At 45.4% G+C, this 22,526-nt stretch overlaps 1 protein-coding gene across 1 annotated transcript in view; it reads right to left on the bottom strand.

Annotated features, from left to right (window-relative positions):
* Positions 1 to 18,594: 18,594 nt before the first annotated feature.
* LOC133097379 (putative serine protease 47) overlaps positions 18,595 to 22,526 on the bottom strand; it is a 53,271-nt gene continuing 49,339 nt past the window's right edge. The window contains exon 6 of the mRNA XM_061199237.1: positions 18,595 to 18,912. Within this exon, the coding sequence (XP_061055220.1) occupies positions 18,595 to 18,912 (318 nt within the window). The remainder of the gene's footprint in view (positions 18,913 to 22,526) is intronic.

Genomic DNA, 22,526 nt, shown 5'->3' with positions numbered 1-22,526 from the left:
GGAGGCGGCCCTTGTCGTTATGGAGCTTCTCTCTGCTTCCCTGAAGTGGCCAGGCGATGGCACTGGGGTGACCCTCCGCTCATCCAGGGTTTCCTGTGTGGGTGGCCTGACCAGAGAGGAAAAGTCTTGGCCATGGGGACAGGACTGTCTGCCTGGTCGTAGCGGGAGCGTTCTCTAGTCCCACTTGGATTATTGCAATGTGGAGAGTGGTTGAGGCAGCTACCTCTTAATCCCAATGAGGATGCAACAAGGGGAATGGGTGCGGGGAAATTCATGGGGCACCCGTTAAAGGTGTGTATAAGGGTAGTGACAGTTGGGCCCCGTTGTGGAACTTGTGGGATTTCTGTGCAGCAGCATCTCGTTCAACTGAGGGAGGAGGACCCATCTGGCTGTGGCTGTGGGGACTGGCCTTAGGGGCCTATGGGTGTGCAAAGACACCCCAGAACTACTGTCCCTTCCCTTTCCACCCATGGCTGGACATGTGTGTGTATTGGTATCAACACTGATTTGTATTCCCATAGAAAACAGTTCCTCCTGACAAAGTATGACCGTGTTTCACAAGAACAGCTTGCTCACAGGGGCAGCAGGGGTGGGGGAGAGGTGTCTGTGGCCCCAGATCTGGGTGGGAGCTGGGATCCATGCTGAGGAGTGTAGAGGCCTCAGTCACCGTCCTGTGGTTGCCGGCAGAGACTTTGAATCATCAGAGCAGGGGAAATGACCCGCTCATAAGGGTGAGATGAGCAAACAATGAGTGGCAGGGAGCAGACCCCTGCTGTCTCCCTGAACTGCCCCCCCTCACGGCCTGCTTAGCCCCCGTCATGGCCTGTGCTGGCCCACCTCTGAAGCCCCTTCCTCCTAATGCACTCAGATGCTCTGATCCTTTGTGGACCCGCCCTGGGCGTCACCCCCCCTTCCCTGCTGGCCAAAGCCTCTTCTCCAGGTTCTGAGTTCTGATTCCTTCCCCAGGACCCAGGCGGGGGTTGGGACAGCAGAGACTCCCTAATTCTCCCTCCTCCTCCCTGAGATCTTGACAATCACCTTTGTATGTTTCTATGATTTTAACTACTGTAGATACTTCATGTGAGTGGCTATGATATGTCCTTTTATGAGTGGCTTATTTCACTTAGCATAATGTCTTAGAGGTTTATCCATGTTGTAGCATGAGACATGGTTTCCTTTTATTTCAAGGAAGGAAATATTTCATTGTGTTTATAGACCCCATTATCCCTTCATCTGTTGATGGACATTTGGGTTTCTTCACGTCTTGGCTATTTTGGATAATGCTACGACGAATGTGGGTGTGCAAATATCTCTTTGAGATCCTGCTTTGAATTCTTTTGGATACATACCCAGAAGTGGGACTGCTGGATCACATGGTAGTTATATTTTTAATTTTTTGAGGAAACTTCATATTGTTTTCCGTAAGGGTTGTCCCATTTTACACCTCTCACCAACAATGAGAAAGATAGCCACCATCAAGAACTTGGTATATATCCATCTTATAAAAATGTTTATGCTTTTAGCAGAGCTGTAGATAATCAAAATTATGTATAATAACAATATTTTTGGTTATATTTGGTGTCATGTAAATCATATTGCCTTTGGCTTCTTCTTTCAACATTCTTCCTTTAAGAAAAATTGATATATTAGATGTTCTTTAATTTTTTAATTATTTATAATTTTGCATTGTATGCATACATTAAAAATAATTTATCAGTTCCCTTGTTGGTGAACTTTTATAAATTATAATGTGACAGGATAATCAGTTCCAGAGGAAAAGTTTTTCCTTTCAGAACTTTGAATATTTATTCCATCGAATATGGCTTTTGTTACTGTTTTTTCAAATTATGCCATCAATACACCCTTTCATGGTGGGTGATCAGTTTCCTTGCTAATTGTTTTTTGTAAGACTGTCTGTTGTCTTTTGTGTTCTCCAGTTTCTTGACGTGTGATTAGTTTCAGGTTAAAAAAATTTATCCTCCATGTGATCTATTTTGCTTCATTAACTGATAATACACATTCTTCATCTCATCTAGAACACAATATTATCTTTTTCATATGTTACTTCTACTCATTCTCTCCTGTCTCTACTTCTAGAACCCTGGATGTATGTATATTAGACCATCTTATATATTCTCTGTGTCTTCATCAGCTTGGACGGCTATAACAAAATGCCATAGACCTGGTGGCTTGAAAAACAGACGGTAATTTCTTAACAGTTCTGAAGGTTGGAAGTCCAAGATCAAGGTGCCGTATTCAGTTCCTGGTGAGAGCTCTCTTCCTACTTTTCAGATGGTTGTCTTCTTACTGCGTCCTCACATGGCAGAGAAAAAGAGGGATCTCTCTTGTGTCTTTTCTTTTAAGGGCACTAAACCCATTATGAAAGCTCCATTCCCATGCCCTAATTACCTCCCAAAGGCCCTATCCCCAAATACATTGAAGGGTAGGGCTTCAACATAAGAATTGGTGGGGGGGATATACGTCCATAGCATTCTGCCCCTGGTACCCAAAATTCGTGTCCTTATTGTATGCAAAATACATTCATTCTATCCCAACAGCCTCAAAAGCCTCAACTCATTCCAACATCAACTGTAAAATTTAAAGTCCAAAGTCTGATCTAAACACCATCTAAATCACATATGGGTGAGACTGGAGGTACTATTCATCCTGAGGCAAAATTCCTCTGTAGCTGTAAATCTGTGACCCAAACAAGTTAAGTGTTTCCAAATACGATGTTGGGACTGGCATATAATAGACATCCCTACTCCAAAAGGAAGAAATAGGAAAGAAGGAAGGGGTGACAGTTTCCAAGCTAGTCCAAAGCCTAGCAAGGCCAATCCCATTAGATCTTAAGGTACGAGAATAACCCTCTTTAGTTTGATGCTTTGCCCTCCAGGCCCGCTGGGGTGGCAACATCATCCCCACAGCTCGGTGGGGCAGCCCCACTCCTTCAGCTTGGTGGGGTGCCACCCACACTGCAGCTCTCTGTAGGGCCTCCACCTACACCATGACTCTCTGTGAGGGCGACAATCTCACACTTTGAAACTGAGGCCCCCTGGGCCTGTGGTGGGATTGACAGACCCGATGACCTCGGAATCACCTTTGGGGTCCTTCTTCCCTTTTCTTCAAGAGGAGTACACATTCACAGCCAAATTGCTCTACTCTCCCATTCTGTAGAATCCAAGAATTCTGACAGCCTTCCTCATTCTGCCTGGCTTTCTCTGTCCCCTTTAGTTCAAACTGGCAGTGTCCCTTCTCTATCCCTGGCCTCTGCTGAGATGACTAATTAAATTAATATCACACCTATGATCTCTTCTTCAAAGGGTTGCTCAGCTACACCCTTAGAGTTTCTTCAGAACAAGCTTTCTCACTTTCAAATATGGATAGGCTGAGAAGTTTCCAAATCTCTAAGTTCTGATTTCTTTTTGCTTAACAATTTGGTCTTCAATTTATCTTTCTCCTGATGTGTTTTACTAGGAGCGGTGATGAGGAACCAAGCTACTTCTTCCAAACTTTGTTCAGAGATCTCCTCAGATGAATATTCAGTTTCATCACTTACAAGGTCTACCTTCCAAAAAACGCTAGAACACAGTTCAGTCAAGTTCTTTGCCACTTTATAATAAGAATTGCCTCTCCTCCAATTTCTAATAATGTGTTCCTCATTTCTGTTTGAGACCTCACCAGAATAGCATTTAACGTCCATATTTCTATCTGTTCATGATTATTTCTGTATTCTCTACAAAGATGGAGACTTTCTCTCCAGTGTGCCTCTTTTCTTTCTGAGCCATCACCAGAATCACTTTTAATAGGTATAGGCTGAAAGGACTTTATGGCGATTTCAGCTCTTTTTTAGCATGCACTTCAAATCTCTTTCAGTCTTTACCTACTATCCAATTCCAAGGCCACTTCCACATATTTAGGTATTTGCTACTTCTTGGTACTAAAATATGTCTTAGCTCAAAGGGCTATAACAAACTACCACAGACTGGGTGGCTTAAACAAAAGACATATATTTCTCACAGTTCTGGAGGCTGCAAAGTCCAAAATGAAGCCACCAGCAGACTCTAGGTCCATAAATTTCTCTTTCATAATTTCTGACTGTTTCTTTTCTGCGCTACATTTTAGCTAATTTTTCACATCTATCATCCATGTCATCGACTTCCTCTTTATCAGTATCTGATTTAACTTTTCCCCATTCACTTTGATATATAGATGTGTGATGTTTGTATGTTCAGTTTCATCATACATATAAAATATTCAATTTCAATGGTAAAGATTTACTAGCATAAATAATTTTACTGCTTAAGAAAGAACATTCTTAACTGAAACTGGCACTTTAAATGCAAGTGTATGATAGTGAATACAAGCCCAACTAGTACAGTTTGGTGCCACTCCTAGATTTGGGTTAAGGTGCCAGCAGTTCTGCCACCATTGCTTTTGCACCATCAGTGCATATGTCAACACAATTGTTCCAGGGTAAATCATGAGATTAAAAAAATTTCACCAACAGTTTGAATATTACAGCATCATCTTGTTTGTTAACACGCATGAAGATCGTCAATGACTATCTATTGCTACTACTAGACAAATTCAAGGAAAACAGCAAACCCAGTCATTTTTTGTTTCCATTCCCATTTGAAAAGCTGTAAGCAACATTTTTTTGTCCTTTAAAGGGCTCATATGTCTATGTTTAAGATATTCCATTCCTCTCTCTCTTTTTAAAAATTCATTAACTTATTTATTTGCTTTTGGCTGTGTTGGGTCTTCGTTGTTGTGCGCAGGCTTTCTCTAGTTGCGGTGAGCAGGCTTCTCATTGCGGTGGCTTCTCTTGTTGCGGAGCACGGGCTCTAGGCGCGCGGGCGTCAGTAGTCGCGGCACACGGGCTCAGTAGCCGTAGTTCGTGGGCTCTAGAGCGCAGGCTCAGTAATTGTGGAGCACGGGCTTAGTTGCTCGGCGGCATGTGGGATCTTCCCAGACCGGGGATCAAACACGTGTCCCCTGCATTGGCAGGCGGATTCCCAACCACTGCGCCACCAGGGAAGTCCCAATTCCTCTCTCTTTAAACATAAAGTGATTGGACTTAAAGCAGTGCTTAAAGTTCACTGGTACTATAATCCTTGTTCAAAATTGCTCTGTGGCATAAGCCACAATGCAGTGAATTGTTGACACCTCCAAATCCCAGGGAGGCCCCTGAGTGCTCTCTCAGGAGGAAATTGAGGTCAGGTGTATCTGATGGCCTGTGTGCTCTCTGTGCTCCTGGTGATATGTGGGGGCTTTCAGGTGAGTGCAGTGGGTAGACTCATGGACTCTTAGTCTTGGCTGCTGGAGACAGCACTGTGGGGTTTATTTTTCCACATTTGCCTCCTTTTGTGTTGCCTTTCTCCCAGTTGCATTTACCCTGATTAGAGGGAAGGAGGAGATGTCAGTACCTGGGCAGGTGGTTCTCCAGTAGCAAATGTCAGGGAGGGTTGTATGGGCAAGAGCCATAGGCACTGTCTTGGCAATCTTGCTGTGCACTGAGCAGTCCAGATGAATCGGGTTCTTGACCAGAAGTCCATGAAACCTTTGGCAATCTGTGCAAAATTTGGGATCTGAGGATGGGCTCAGAAATTTCAGCAAGGATTTGGGGGTATCCTACCTTCCAGCTGTTTAAGAGCCCCTGATTTGGATGGCAGGAAGCACCAGAGAACCTTTGCTCACATTCTATACAGCTGTCCTGTGTATGACACACCCAGCAGCAAACCTTCTCTGCTGTGACCTCAGGGCAGGCCCCATCCACCCCTGAGGCTCCTGCCCTGTGAAACATGAGGGTGTAATGCAGGCTGATTGTCAGTGCTTGGCTCCTGGCTTGCCTGACTCAATGTATGGAGCATCTGTTCACCTTGTGCTGGTACCATTCCCAGAATCAATGGGTTCACAACCCAGACCTTCATGCTGAGTCTGGGGGCAGCTGTGTCCTGAGAAGCCATGTCTTGTCACTTGGCCCAGGGAGCACCTCCTCAACGGACCACACTTATCATATGGGCCTCCTGCCCTCATGACCTCTTGTTTTGTTCTGAGGCAGGTGGTTGTGATGGCCAGTAGTGTGGGGTATTGTAATCCCAGACCAGACACTGGAGGCTGACTGACACCACAGACGTGGAAAAGGACGTGGGCTCAGGCAATGGGTCCCTCCATCAGACACCAGCTTTGTTGAGTTTCTGCCTCTCCTCCCTGACACCTGGACCCTGCTCTCAGAAGCTCACATTCCTGTTGTAGTTGCCTCACCAGGGGGCAGTGACGGGCTTTGCCCTGCTGAACTATACCCTCGGGGTAGGTGGCCACAGCCTGGCTTGTCACACACTGGGGAAATCCTACACTGGGCAAGTCAGAATTGTGGCTTGCTGGGCTTGGAACCCAGGTGGAAAGGTAGATGCTGGGCGCCTGAGGGACTGATGCCCCAGCCCCAGGACAGGTGACTTCTCCCAGGATAGGTTGCCCACGGCCCCCTATGGCCCCCCACCCCTGCAGAGGTGCTGATAGATGCCCCCTGCAGGCCACAGCCTCTGTGCATAGGATCTGCCCAGTATCACATGAGAAGCCGGGGCCAGGAGCCTCGCTCTCTCTGAGAGCAGCTGGTCATCCCACACTGAGGGGCGTCTTCTCGGACAGAGGGCACACAGCTGACCTGCAACTGACATATGGACTCTTCCCTGGGCTTTACCCCTGAATTTACCTCCATTCTTGTCTCCTGTCTCGTGGCCCCTGCCTTTTCCCCCAGACACTGGAGATCTCCAGGCTTGGGTGGAGTATGGTATGTTGTCAAGCTCAGTGGTGTCCACCTCACCAGCCCACTGGAATCAAGCCCCAGGAAGCCTTTGAGAGAGCAAGACTAAGGACTTTAAGAAGACTAGGGTTAATGTTAAGGAGCATAGATTGTAAGATGAGGAATTTCACTAGTGTTTTTCAATCCATAAGAAGAATGAAATAGGAATTGCAGAATTGAAACTTGCACAGATATCAAGAAATAATAGTTTACAGGCTTCAAGAAATAATAGTTTAACAAATGACACATTCATAGAATCAGAGAAAGGACCACCACCCACAGGGTGTGCAAAGGAGGTGCCTAATCCCAGGAGCAGCATGGCCACGGCTCGTCTGAGAGAGAGGCATGTGCTGGGCAAGCTTTTGTATGTAATATTCACCAAAGGGAACCTTGGCCAGTGATACCAGGGAAAGGCTATCATGGTGAAGGTGCACTCATCTCCAACACCCTCCCTTGAAATCAAAGTATTGGCTGAAGAAACAGACTTGACAGAGACTTTGGCCGCCTGGCCTGGGTTCTCCCTACAAAATGTCATGTTTCTCCAAGAACAGGGCACAATTTTCCGAAAGGAAAATTGAAAGGAGTCACAATTTTCCGAATCACAGACTGCATATCTTAACGGTACAGCTATTACAAATTTGCACCTTTGTTTGAAGGGAATTGTTAAGTGGTGGGTAGGGAGTGATGTGTTCCAGGGAGGATTTGGGCCCTCTGGCTTGCAGGTGACCCTCTTATCAGACAGGGCAAATCTGCCAATAACTCATCACTGCCTTCATTCCTCAGGTGGTAGGGATACAAAGGGATTAAAAGGGGTGTGGGCAGAGGACAGCCCTCACTGACAGCACAGAGCCATCACCTACTGTCTCCTCAACTCCTCTGCCCATATAGCCACCGAGGATGCCAGCTTCTTGCTTTCACAGCAGCTGTTGATAGCACACCATCATCCAAGGAGTTCTTGAGCACCAACTTTGCACTACTCAGCAGTATAATGGAGAAATCAAGGATGGTCCATGGAAATAGCTAAGGGTCTTGTTTTAGGGCAAACGAGCTTATTCTGCAATATGTGCTTCTTAGTTAATTGGGGTTCGAATGTCCTTTCTTTTATTAAATGAGGTTGATAATGTTTGAAAAATAAAAGGTTGGCCACCCCATGAGAAACTATGCTTTTATCTGAGTGGGGTTGGGGAGCAAGAGGGAGTAATGAAAATTTTGGTTGTTGAAGTAGTGAGAGGACAGGGCTAACTTGTTCAAGACTGCCTCCCTGCAGGAGGAAGGCCGGCCTTCCTCAAGACTTCATGGACACTACCCATAGCCAGGGCTTATGGCTGTCATAGCTGGTGACTCAGCCATGGGCCTACTGAGCAATACAGCTGCACCCGCAGCTTGGCTCAGCCCTGACTAGCAGGAGAGAGGCTGGGCCTCCCTCCCCCTGAGTGCTCGTTCCATGGAGAGGGACTGGACCTGGGTCCTGTGTGTCCCAGTGCTGGTCCTAGTCCCTGCCCACACGGGACCTGGGCTTCTCTGATTCTGCAATATAAACACCAGAGCCCAAAGTTCTGGTCCCTCTCCTGGACCCTGGATCCCTACTGGATCCCTGTGTGCTGGCCCAGAAAAAAGTGTGCAGTGGGGACCCACAAACTCCCCACCATTCCCGTGCCTGTGAACTTCCCCTGATAAACATGGCTCCAGCTGCCAGGGTTACATATTTTCAGGGAATTCACTTATGGTTACAAGTGCAAAAGACTGAGAACTACTATGTAAAATTAATATTTCAAAACTTCACTCCAGTGATATGACAGTCTCTAGATCCATCCATGTCTCAACAAATTACCCAATATCATTCCTTTTTATGGCTGAGTAACATTCCATTTTATATATGTACCACATATTCTTTATCCATTCGTCTGTAGATGGGCATTTAGGTTGCTTCCATGACCTGGCTAATGTAAACAGTGCTGCAACAAACATTGGGGTGCATGTGTCTTTTTGAATTATGGTTTTCTCTGGGTATATGCCCAGGAGTGGGATTGCTGGATCATATGGTAATTCTATTTTTAGTTTTTTAAGGAACCTCCATACTGTTCTCCATAGTGGCTGTATCAATTTACATTCCCACCAACAGTGCAAGAGGGTTCCCTTTTCTCCACACCCTCTCCAGCATTTGCTGTTTGTAGATTTTCTGATGATGCCCATTCTAACTGGTGTGAGGAGATACCTCATTGTAGTTTTGATTTGCATTTCTCTAATAATTATTGATGTTGAGCAGCTTTTCATGTGCTTCTTGGCCATCTGTATGTCTTCTTTGGAGAAATGTCTATTTAGGTCATCTGCCCATTTTTGGATTGGGTTGTTTGTTTTCTAATATTGAGCAGCATGAGTTGTTTATATATTTTGGAGATTAATCCTTTGGCCGTTGATTCATTTGCAAATATTTTCTCCCATTCTGAGGGTTGTCTTTTCATCTTGTTTATGGTTTCCTTTCCGGTGCAAAACCTTTGAGGTTTCATTAGGTCCCATTTGTTTATTTTTGTTATTTCCATTACTCTAGGAGGTGGATCAAAAAAGATCTTGCTGTGATTTATATCAAAGAGTGTTCTTCCTATGTTTTCCTCTAAGAGTTTTATAGTGTCCGGTCTTACATTTAGGTCTCTAATACATTTAGAGTTTATTTTTGTGTATGGTGTAAGGGAGTGTTCTAATTTCATTCTTTTACATGTAGCTGTCCAGTTTTCCCGGCACCACTTATTGAAGAGACTGTCTTTTCTCCATTGTATATCCTTGCCTCCTTTGTCATAGATTAGTTGACCATAGGTGCTTGGGTTTATCTCTGGGCTTTCTATCTTGTTCCATTGATCTATGTTTCTGTTTTTGTGCCAGTACCATATTGTCTTGATGACTGTAGCTTTGTAGTATAGACTGAAGTCAGGGAGTCTGATTCCTCCAGCTCCATTTTTTCCCCTCAAGACTGCTTTGGCTATTCGTGGTCTTTTGTGTCTCCATACACATTTTAAGTTTTTTGTTCTAGTTCTGTAAAAAATGCCATTGGTAATTTGATAGTGATTGCATTGCATCTGTAGGTTGCTTTGGGTAGTATAGTCATTTGCACAGTATTGATTCTTCCAATCCAAGACCATGGTATATCTCTCCATCTGTTGGTATCATCTTTAATTTCTTTCAACAGTGTCTTATAGTTTTCTGCATACAGGTCTTTTGTCTCCCTAGGTAGGTTTATTCCTAGGTATTTTATTCTTTTTGTTGCAATGGCAAATGGGAGTGTTCCCTTAATTTCTCCTTCAGATTTTTCATCATTAGTGTATAAGAATGCAAGAGATGTCTGTGCATTATTAATTTTGTATCCTGAAACTTTAGCAAATTCATTGATGAGCTCTAGTAGTTTTCTGGTGGCATCTTTAGGATTCTCTATGTATAGTATCATGTCATCTGCAAACAGTGACAGTTTTACTTCTTCTTTTCCAATTTTTATTCCTTTTATTTCTTTTTCTTCTCTGATTGCCGTGGCTAGGACTTCCAAAACTATGTTGAATAAGAGTGGTGAGAGTGGACATCCTTGTCTTGTTCCTGATCTTAGAGGAAATGGTTTCAATTTTTCTCCATTGAGAATGATGTTTGCTGTGGGTTTGTCACATATGGCCTTTATTATGTTGAGGTAGGTTCCCTCTATGCTCACTTTCTGGAGAGTTTTTATCATAAACGGGTGTTGAATTTTGTCAAAAGCTTTTTCTGCATCTATTGAGATGATCATATGGTTTTTATTCTTCAATTTGTTAATATGGTGTATCACATTGACTGATTTGTGTATATTGAAGAATCCTTGCATCCCTGGGATAAATCCCACTTGATCAATGAGTATGATCCTTTTAATGTGTTGTTGGATTCTGTTTGCTAGTATTTTGTTGAGGATTTTTGCATCTATATTCATCAGTGATATTGGTCTGTAATTTTCTTTTTTTGTAGTATCTTTGTCTGGTTTTGGTATCAGGGTGATGGTGGCCTCATAGAATGAGATTGGGAGTGTTCCTTCCTCTGCAAATTTTTGGAAGAGTTTGAGAATGTTGGGTGTTAGCTCTTCTCTATATGTTTGATAGCATTCACCTGTGAAGCCATCTGGTCCTGGACGTTTGTTTGTTGGAAGATTTTTAATCACAGTTTCAATTTCATTACTTGTGATTTGTCTGTTCATATTTTCTATTTCTTCCTAGTTCAGTCTTGGAAGGTTATACCTTTCTAACAATTTGTCCATTTCTTCCAGGTTGTCCATTTTATTGGCATACAGGTGCTTGTAGTAGTCTCTTGGGATGCTTTGTATTTCTGTGGTGTCTGTTGTAACTTCTCCTTTTTCATTTCTAATTTTATTGATTTGAGTTCTCTCCCTCTTTTCCTTGATGAGTCTGGCTAATGGTTTATCAATTTTGTTTATCTTCTCAGAGAACCAGCTTTTAGTTTTATTGATCTTTGCTATTGTTTTCTTTGTTTCACTTTCATTTATTTCTGCTCTGATCTTTATGCTTTCTTTTCTTCTTCTAACTTTGGGTTTTGTTTGTTCTTCTTTCTCTAGTTTCTTTAGGTGTAAGGTTAGATTGTTTATTTGAGATTTTTCTTGTTTCTTGAGGTAGGCTTGTATAGCTATAAACTTCCCTTTTGGAACTACTTTTGCTGCATCCCATAGGTTTTGGATTGTCGTGTTTTCATTGTCATTTGTCCCTAGGTATTTTTTGATTTCCTCTTTGATTTCTTCAGTGATCTTTTGGTTATTTGGTAATGTATTGTTTAGCCTCCATGTGTTTGTTTTTTTCCCCTGTAGTTCATTTCTAATCTCATAGTGCTGTGGTCAGAGAAGATGCTTGATATGATTTCAATTTTCTTAAATTTACTGAGGCTTGATTTGTGACCCAAGATGTGATCTATCCTGGAGAATGTTCCGTGCGCCCTTGAGAAGAAAGTGTATTCTGTTGTTTTTGGATGGAATGTCCTATAAATATCAATTAAATCTATCTGGTCTATTGTGTCATTTAAAGCTTCTGTTTCCTTATTTATTTTCATTTTGAATGATCTGTCCGTTGGTGTAAGTGAGGTGTTAAAGTCCCCCACTATTATTGTGTTACTGTCGACTTCCTCTTTTAGAGCTGTTAGCAGTTGACTTATGTATTGAAGTCCTCCTATGTTGGGTGCATATATATGTATAACTGTTATTTCTTCTTCTTGGATTGATCCCTTGATCATTATGTAGTGTCCTTCCTTGTCTCTTATAACATTCTTTTTTTAAAGTCTCTTTTGTCTGATGTGAGTATTGCTACTCTAGCGTTCTTTTGATTTTCATTTGCATGGAATATCTTATTCCATCCCCTCACTTTCAGTTTGTATGTGACCCTAGGTCTGAAGTGGGTCTCTTGTAGACAGCGTATATATGGGTCTTGTTTTTGGATCCATTCAGCGATCCTGTGTCTTTTGGTTGAAGCATTTAATCCCAACACGTTTAGGGTAATTATCGATATGTATATTCCTATTACCATTTTCTTAATTGTTTTTGGTTTGTTTTTGTAGGTCCTTTTCTTCTCTTGTGTTTCCCACTTAGAGAAGTTCCTTTAGCATTTGCTGTAGAGCTGGTTTGGTGGTGCTGAATTCTCTTAGCTTTTGCTTGTCTGTAAAGCTTTTGATTTCTCCATTGAATCTGAATGAGATCCTTGCCAGGTACAATAATCTTGGTTGTAGGTTCTTCCCTTTCATCACTTTAAATATGTCATGCCACTCCCTTCTCGCTTGTAGAGTTTCTGCTGAGAAATCAGCTGTTAACCTTATGGGAGTTCCCTTGTATGTTATTAGTCGTTTTTCCCTTGCAGCTTTCAATAATTTTTCTTTGTCTTTAATTCTTGCCAGTTTGATTACTCTGTGTCTCGGCGTGTTTCTTCTTGGGTTTATCCTGTATGGGACTCTCTGCACTTCCTGGACTTGGGTGGCTATTTCCTTTCCCATGTTAGAGAAGTTTTCGACTCTTATCTCTTCAAATATTTTCTCGGGTCTTTTCTCTCTCTCGTCTCCTTCTGGGACCCCCTAATAATGTGAATGTTGTTGCATCTAGTGTTGCCCCAGAGGTCTCTTAGGCTGTCTTCATTTCTTTTCATTCTTTTTTCTTTATTCTGTTCTGCAGCAGTGAATTCCACCTTTCTGTCTTCCAGGTCACTTATCCGTTCTTCTCCCTCAGTTATTCTGCTATTGATTCTTTCTAGTGTATTCTAAGTCTTTGTCAAAAATTTCTTGCATCTTCTTGATCTTTGCCTCCATTCTTTTTCCGAGGTCCTGGATCATCTTCACTGTCATTATTCTGAATTCTTTTTCTGGAAAGTTGCCTATCTCCCCTTCATTTAGTTGTTTTTCTGGGGTTTTATCTTGTTCCTTCATCTGGTACATAGCCCTCTGCCCTTTCATCTTGTCTATCATTCTGTGAATGTGGTTTTTGTTCCACAGGCTGCAGGACTGTAGTTCTTCTTGCTTCTGCTGTCTGCCCTCTGGTCCCTTCTCTTATTTTAATTGAGCATTTTATGACTCCATTTTTTCTCCTCTCAATATTTCATGTATATGTATATATATACATATATATATATATATATATGAATATATATATAAACATATTTAGTGATATCCTTGATTTTGCGTTATATATTTACAACTAATCTAAGTTCAATTTCATATAACATTATACTGCTTCATGGGTAGTGCAACTACTTTGTACCAGAGTATTCCCAATTCTTCCCTCCTGTTTCTTATAACATTGCTGTCATTCATCCATAAGCTATAGTCCGTCACTGAATACATAGTTATTATCACTATTTTGAACAAACTGATGTTTGTTAGATTAAGAATAAGAAAAATAAACGTTTTTATTTTACCTTCAGTTATTCTTTCCCCAAAATTCTTCCTTCCTTTATATTGATCTGATTTTCTGTTATATATCATTTTCCTTCTCTATGTAGAACTTCTTTTAACACTTCTTGCAAGGCAGGACTACTGGCAAAAAAACTCTTAAATTTTGTTTGTTTGAAAAAGTCTTTATTTCTCTCCCACTTTTGAAGGATAATTTTGCTGAATACAGAATTCTAGGGTGGTGGCTTCTTTATTTCAACATTTAAAATATTTTACTCCACTCTCTTCTTGCTTGCATAGTTTCTGAAGAGAAATCCAGTGTAATTGTTTTCCTTGCTCCTCTACAGGTAAAGTGTTTTTTTTCCCCCTCTGGCTTATTTCACGATTTTCTCCTTATCTTTGATTTTTTTTTTGCAGTATGAAAATGACACGCCTAAGTGTAGAATTTTTGGTATTTATCTTGTTTATTGCTCTCTGAGATCTCTGGATCTGTGGTTTGATGGCTGTCATTAGTTTTGGAAAATTATCAGTCATTATCACTTCAAATATTTTTTATGTCCCTTTCTCTCTTTTTTTCTCCTCTGGTATTCCCACTGCTCATATATTACATCTTTTATAATTATCCCACAATTCTTGGATACATTGTTGTGTTTTTTCATTCTCTTTTCTCTTCACATTTCATTTTAGAAATTTCTTTTGGCATATCTTCAAGCTCATGGATTCTTTTCTTGGTTGTGTCCAGTGTACAGAGGAGTCTATCAGAGGAATTCTTTATTCTGGTTACAGTGCTTTTTATTTTTAGCATTTACTTTTTAAAAATTTTTTAAAAATTGAAGTATATTTGATTTACAATGTTGCACTGTAGCATTTACTTCTAATTCTTAGATTTTTTTCATTTCTCTGCTTATATTACCCCTTTGTTCTTGCACGTTGGTTACTTTTTCCACTAGAGTCCTTAGTATTATAGTTATCTTATATTCGTGGTCTGAATATTCCAATATGTCTACCATAATTGAGTCTGCTTCTGATGCTTGCTCTGTCCTTCAAACTGTTTATTTATGTGTGTGTCTTTTTTTATGACTTGCAGCTTTACGTCGAAAGCTGGACGTGATGGACTGAGTGAAAGAAACTGAAGTAAATAGGCCTTTAGTGTGAGATTTTATATTTATCTGGCTGGTAGTTACGCTTCTTACTATTTGGCATAGCTATAGGTGTCAGAGGATAAAAGTTTTTCTCATACCCTTGTTTTTGTCCCCCCTGTTGTCTTTGGACTTCCCTAGAGACTTCTTAAATAAGGTCTAAGGCATGCGTTTCCTTTAGTTGTAATCCCCTCTTATATAGGAGCTCTATTAGAGGTGGTGGTGAGGTTTGTGGTGGGTAGGATATATTCTGTAGTCTATAATTAGGTCTCTGTGAGCCTGCGTCCATGGACCCGAGACCTTCACAACTGATTCTCTGTACTACTCCCTCCATGAGTTGAGACAGGAACGGTTGAGGGCGATGGAGTTGGGGATTACCCTTTTTCCACAGTCACTTAGGCTATTAAAAACAACCCTATAGATTACGTTCTGTTAAAATAGTTTCTCTTGAGGGCAGGCTTTTGTTAAGTAGAATAGAATGCTCAGAGCATATTTCAAAATGGTTACATTCTCCCTCCCCCAACCCCTTCCCCCGACTAAAAGCAGGAGGAGATTTTCTCTGATCTGTGCTTTGAGAACCTAATAAGGCTGCTGAAGGAAAAATCATGAAAGTGTGGGGCCTCCCTGCAACTGGAGTCCCCTGGAGTTTTAACTCTCAAGCTCATTTACGTCAACCCTCCAGCGCTTCATCAATTAAAATGTAAGTTCTCCTGCACCACTACTGGCTCTGGCATCTAGCTTCCACTCCTGGGCTTCACTCAAGTAAGCTGTGACTCTGTGTATCTGCCTGTTTTGCCAATTTTGAGGGCAGTGGTTTGCCCTGTGACCTCAATTCCCTGATGAGTCTAAGAAAAGTTGTTGAGTTTTCAGTTTGTTCAAGTTTCCTTGTTTTGAGGAAGGGAGTGATGACTTCCAAGCTCCTTATATCCCAGACTGGAAACTGGAACCCTGTAGTTGAGTTTTGTTAGTTTCTTCTCACCTCTGTAGCTTGTCTGTGCTTGACTTTGGCAGTGAGCACCAGTAGCCCATGCCAGTGCACCATTTGGGAGGGCAGGGAGTCCCTGATGACAGACCTTTCAAGTCCCTCTCTCTGCCAATGACTTCAGTGACCCTCCAGACCCTACTCCCAGGCTCCCTGGCTCCTCCTGTCCTCTGCTCAGCCCTTTCCCTCCACCTCTGCCTTAGTCTCCCTATTCAGCAGTGGGTCTCTGGGGCTTGCTCTTGGGGCAGGTCACAGTAAGCGTTTACCAGGTGTCTGAAGAGAGGTCAGACAGACTAACAGGCATGTGGGCACAGCCTGCAGGAGTAGGAAGAACAAAGATGTTCAAGTTCTCTCAAGAGAGATCAAGGTTTGAATTCCTGTTCCTACTACTTCCTACCTATGTCATCTCTGAAAAGCTACTTAACCCTACTAGGTTTCAGTTTATCTTTAAAAAGCGGCTAAACCAGGATAATACTGAGAACTAGGTTGGTTTCAGTTAATGGGGAAAGTGGCTAGGCTGGAGCTGAAATTAGGTCCATCTGTTGTGTGGATGAGTTCTGTGTTGGGATCCCTTGGTTAGAGGTGTGAGAACATCCAGGAGGGGCAGAGAATCACCTAACTCCAGCACTATGGTGTATGAAGGCGAGGACCCCAGGGCCCAGCCAGCCTGAGGTTGCTGTGTTTGGGAGGAAAATAGGAGCTTAGGACCAGTGGAGTGGCTACTACTCCAGCTGAACTGCCTGAGCTCCCCTGATCTTGTGGAGAGTCACTGACATCCCAGGGGCCTGAGCAACCTTGCCTGAGACCCCGTAGCCGAGTTTACCATGAAGGGAGGGAATATTTGTCTTCCCCCTTCCAGAGACTGCTGGGCTTTTAACGGCTGATGCTGGTGGACACAGAGCTAGGTGTGGTGGTACCTCAGTGGTAGAGCTCCAGCCAGAGGGATGGCCAGAGGCAGGGAGTGCGGCAATGCCTAGACAGGTGTGGACGCTGGGAAGACACTTTCTTGAGGCCTCCCAAGATCATCTTGGGAAGGGAGTTCCTGGGCAGGGTCCTGGCTCCAGCCAGTGGCATCCCAGTGTTCATGTGCATGTGAGTCCATTTGTGCTCACCTGCCAGTGAGGGTTCAGGATATTTGGGCAGTGCCAGGATTGGAAAGAACTTGCACTGAACCCTTTGAATGGCATCTAGTCCATATTGGATATGTGCTAAATGGGAAATTTACCACATTACCATGGGTTAGGAAGGCTGGGGCGGGTGCATTGCAAGGCCTCCTGGGATCCCGATGGCTGCACAAGGACTCTGTGTCAGGCATATTGGTAGGAAGGATGACTAGAGCATTGCTTCAAGGCTTATTGCCAGACCACTAAGTCCTGAGTCAGCTAAGCAGAAAGGAGACACCAGGCTCCAACTGCTGGAGGTGTGTGGACACCTTGGGTCAGGCTGGCCTGGGCCCCTACACAGAAGAGAGCAGTGTCATGTGGGTTTGGGGGGCAGTGCGTTGGGCCCTTTCAGACTGTGGAGAGCGGGAGCATGGCAGTGGGTGAGGAGGGTGCTGGAAGTCGACTCTAGGAGCAGAGGTCTGAGGACTGCCAGCCTGCACCTCAGCTCACAGCCTGGCTTCGGGCCTCCTCTCTCTCTTTCCCACTCACTTTGCTAGACCCGCCACATTCAACAGCCCTCTATGCTGCAGGCTGGAAGCCCCATCCTCAAGGCCTGGGTCATGTACTCCAGTCCAACTCAATTGTCCCGCACTCTGGGAACTTCCCTCTACCTCCGTGGGGAGCTGGTCCTTGTTCCTCCAAATCCCACGAGTGACGGTTCTTTACTTTGGGAAAGATCCTTACTCCCTTGTACTACAGACACCTGGCAAAATGTCTTACTTCCTATTAAAGGCTGAATTATGCCCCCCACCCCAAAATACATATGTTGAAGTCCTAACCCCAGTACCTCAGAATGTGACATTTTTTTTTTTGGTTGCACCATGCGGCATGTGGGATCTTAGTTCCCCTACCAGGGATGGAACCCGTGCCCAATGCAATAGAAACGTGGAGTCTTAAACCCCGGATCTCCAGAGAAGTCCCCAGAATGTGACTTTATTTGGAGTAGAGCTTTTAAAGAGATAATTGAGTTAACATGAGGTCGTTAGGGTAGCCCCTAATCCAATATGATTGGTGCCGTTATAGGAAGGGAGAATTTGGACACAGAAACACACAGAGGGAAGACAATGTGAGGACACAGGGAGAAGATGGTCATCTATCAGCCAAGGAGAGAGACCTTAGACTTCTGGGCTCCAGAACTGTGAGGTGATAAATTCCTGTTGTTTAAGCCACATTGCCTGTGGTATTTGTTATGGCAGCTGGAGCTGACATATCCTTCCTCTGAAGGCCTGTGCACCCCCATGGCAGGAGTGGTGTCTGCAAGTGAAGACACCTTTCTCTCTCCCCAGCTGGACTCCTTCAGTGTCCTCACTCCTGCTTTCCTCCTGGGATAGTCTCCCTGCCCGGTCCTGTTTCCTTGTCCACGGAGTCAGACGACAGACCTCAAGGGAAAGGGTGAGTGCTGAGGATCAAGGCGGGCAATAGGGCCCCAAGACAGGAGCAAAATGACTCTTTCATTAGTTTTTATTTGTTTTTTTCATGCTTGGTTTGTGGGGTGGCAGCAGTTGGACAGGAAAGCGAAGAAGGGCCCACTGAAAGGTGATGGGGCTGCGGGAGGGGAGAGGCAGAAGGTTCCAGCGAGGAGACTGGGCCCTGAGGCAGAGAGCAAGAGCAGAGGGGCTTGGGGGATCACTGCAGGGCTTTCCATACGGCCCCAAGCATGAACAACAGCAGGGGCCAGCTCTGTGGAGGCACAAAGGCTGTGCCAGGCCCAGGCGAGCCCGCAGCCTGCAGAGTCTGGTATGGAAACAGGGTCTGAGGAGGAGCGGACGTGGGCTCAGGGAGAGGTGTGAGTCTCTGGATCTCGACGATCCAGTCGGTGAAGTAGGTGACGTTGGTGAAGATGCCGGGGTAAATGGGATGACGGCAGTCAAAGCCCCAGCTGGACAGCCCCATCAGAACCCAGGCACTGGCGAAGTCACAGATGAGGGGCCCCCCGGAATCGCCCTAGGAAAGAGATGGGAGTTCATGTGGGTGACTGAGCCAGGTCTGAGAAGACCAGGTAGCAAGGTGGGGCTTATGAGTCTCTGCCATCCAGGCTCACTCAGGTGCACCTCTGTGAAAGTTCCAACACCAGCGTCCCACTGCCGAGCAGCCCTATTAGGCCATGCAGGCAGGCAGTGGAATCGTGCTATAGGAAGTTCCTGATTGACCCTCAGGACAATCATTGATCTAAACCTATCAACATATGGACCTCTGTGCCCAGCGAGGTCCTGGTGGTCCAGGACAGGGCATTATCCAAGGCCAAGAAGGGACAGCTGCACCATAGGGCCCAAGAGAGCTGCTCTGTGAGTAAAGCCTGGCCAGCTAAAGCTGCGTCAGTCCCCAGCTCTTGCAATACCCTGAACTGCAGCAGCATGTGCCCACGTGGGTCCTCCTCCTTTTTCATTCATTTAGTTAGGCCTTTAATTTTTCTCTCAACTTCTTGGTTGAACATTTTCAGAAAATGCCCATACCCAGGCCTGGTGGAGGCAGCCTGTTTTGCTCGGGGAGAAGATGGGTGGTCCCCAGAAAGCTGCTGGAGTCCTAAAATGCTGTCAGGACAGGACAATCTGGTTGGAAATCCCCTCACTCATCAGCCAAAGTGAAGGTCCCATCCTTGGGGGTGGGGGTGGAGGAGCAGGGGCCATAGCCATGCTTGCTGCTCCTCCACTCACCTGCCCAACGCGCACATCAAGCATCCAGGGCAGCCTCCGCCTTTGGGCACAGCGGTGAAATGACAAGGCTCTTCTTTTGTGGTGCTTTTGTAAATAAGCCAATTAGCCTGCCATTGTCAGATGTGACATGTGGAAACAAGCCATGGAAGGGACAGGACAGGAAGGGAAGGGCACTTCATAGGGTGGAGGCACAAAGCTTTCCTGTGCTGAGACTCCAGGCAAGAAACAACCTAACTTTCTGATGCAGGAGAAGGGGAAGCAGTAAGTGCAGACGGGGAGAGGAGGGTTGAGCCAGGTGTGGGGGAGGAAGAGCAGTGATGTGTGCGGAGCAAGGGGGATAGATGGGACATGGGGTCACAGGGCCTTATGGTGGGGGGTTAGAATTGACCCCCATGGAGAACTGTCTAGGTTATGTCTAGCACCTGGATCACTCTGGTGCTGTGTGGAGAATGAACCAGTTGGGAGGTAGCTACAGGAGAGAAGGTGAGAGATTACTGATGGGGAGGGGCCAGGGCAGTAAGAAACAGTCAGATTTGGGGCAATATGTTGAAGGAGGCAACAGGACCTTTCAAATCTGAGCCTTCCTCACCAACCAGGGAGGAACTGCAGAGGGGAAGCAGCAGGCTGAGCACGGAGCCCTGGGGTCTCCAGCATTTAGAGGTGGGAGGGGAGGGGACCAGGTGCACAGCAGAGTAGCTGGCTAGTCCTGGTGCCCAGGAAATGGGAGTGAGACTTGCTGAAGTGCTGAGTGAGAGGAGGACTCAGGTCCACAGGTGGCTCTGGCAAGACAGGCTCTTGGGGATGTTGGTCATGTGGCTCTGGTGGCACACTGGCGACACTCCTGGGTGGAGTGGGTTAGATTCAGTGCTGCTGTGAGTCTTTTGGGGAAGGAAGGCAGAGAAACTGGGCAATGGAGGAGGGAGAGTGCTGTTGCACGTTTACACAGGAGCCAGGAAAGAGGGAGACAGAAGACATGGAGCAGGAGAGCCTTTGGGCACCCAGAGCTCCAGGACAGACTGGCTGGGATGGGCCATGAGGCTCAGGAGAGATGGAAGATGTTAGGGTGGGGCTGGCAACATGAATGGGCTCTAGGCTGATTGATTGCTTTGGCGTTCTCAGTGAAATGAGACGATCTCCAGCTGAGGAGGGGGTGGGGGAAGTGGCGGCTTGAAGGAGAGAGAAGGGTACATGGTGTAGCTGGCCAAAAATAACCCTCAAAGATGTCCATCCTCATCACTGGACCCTTTGGCTATGTTACCTTACGTGGCAAAAGGGACTCTGCAGCTGTGATGGAGTTGAGCATCTTGAAATAGGAAGACTGTCCTGGATTATCTGGGTGGACCCAATGTAATCAGAAAGATTCTCATGGGGAAAGAAGGAGGCAGGAGGTCAGAGTCAGAGGAGGAGATGTGATGACAGAAGCAGAGGTAGGAGCAATGTGCTTTGGGGACAGAGGAAGGGGCCATGAGCCAAGGAATGCTGGTGGCCTCGAAAAAGCTAGCAAAAGCAAGAAAACATTCTCCCCTAGAGTCTCCAGAAGGAACCAGCCTGGCCAACAACTTGACTTTAGACTTTTGACCTCCAGAAATGTAAGAGAATAAAGTTCTGTTGTTTTAGCCACCCACTTTGAGGTGATTTGTCACTGCAGACCCAAGAAAGTCATACACGGGGTCTTCTTGGAGATTGGGAATGTGCCATCATCACCTCAGCTCTTCCCCTCTGTGCTCCCTAGCTGGGGTGCCCTTGGCCCTCCCCACAGTGTACCCACCCCAAGCTGTTCAAGGCCAGGGGAAGGCCTGGTCCCTGTCCACTCCAGGCCTCAGGGATTCATGCAGATGAGCCATGTGGTTGTCTATATTATGGTGGATTCTGGGCCAGTCCGGGGGAGATGGGAAGGGCTCCAATAGCCTCCTGGCCCCTGGGGAGCTCTCAGAAGGCAGAGGAAGGCCCAACACTAATGTATCCCATGCAAAGTGAGATGCACTTTGCACTACTGAAGACACACAGCAAACTGTGTGTGTGTGTGTGTGTGTGTTGGGCAGGGCCAGAGCAATGAATTCTACCTTGGGTGAGAGGACAGGTCTAAGACAGGCCCAGAAGAACAGGTACAATCCAGATAGAGGGAGGCAGACCAGGCCAGGAGATTGAAAGCCAGCAGGTGTTAAGCACCTACTGAATGCAAGGCACAGTACTGAATCTTCTATAAGGACCTTATTAAGTGGAGGCCATTAGCAACCCCATTTCATGGGTTATCTAAGGTCATAATCACTAAATTACAGACTGAAGACTGGACCCAGGTCTGTCCTGCCCCACAGTCTGAGCACTGAGTGCTCCTGGGGTCTGTCTCTCCTCAGACTTGTTTCTGGGTGTCCTGTGCTGGGGGAGGGCACTTCAGTGAGAGAAGAGAGCCCTGGTTGGAGGTTGGGGACCAGAGCAGGCATGTGACAGAAGATGAATCTAGATGGAACCTCTCAGACAGGCTGTGGTGACTGAAAGGCTAAGGGGGGCAGGAGGGGCCACGTGCTGGGGCTCCTGGGTGTCCAGCTCAATGGTGTCCTCAGCCTGGGGAGAAACGAGAGGGGGTGGGGTCAAGAGGCAGAATGGATGTCCAGCAGGCAAGCAGACAAAGGGCTCCGGCCCTGAACTCCATGGGCATGACCTCTGCAGGCTGGACGGGAGGTCTACGGTGACAGCCAGATGGGGACTCGGGGGACTGAGCCCTTTATTTCACCTGCAGGTGCAGCTGACTCTGTGAGAACGACGGCCCAAGCTAGACAGCCATGGGTTGTGCACTGGGAAGCAAGAAAGCTGGGTCTACCTCCTACCAGGAGGGCAGGTGGCCAAGCTTCTTCCCTCTGGCTCAGCAGCTCCACTGGGCTGCCGTGAAAACAGCTGTCCATGAGG

This window comes from Eubalaena glacialis, chromosome 9 (assembly GCF_028564815.1).
Source record: "Eubalaena glacialis isolate mEubGla1 chromosome 9, mEubGla1.1.hap2.+ XY, whole genome shotgun sequence".
NCBI classification, from domain to species: Eukaryota; Metazoa; Chordata; class Mammalia; order Artiodactyla; family Balaenidae; genus Eubalaena; species Eubalaena glacialis.
The sequence above is the reverse complement of the archived record's forward strand: the minus strand, read 5'-3'. Positions and strand labels throughout refer to the sequence as shown.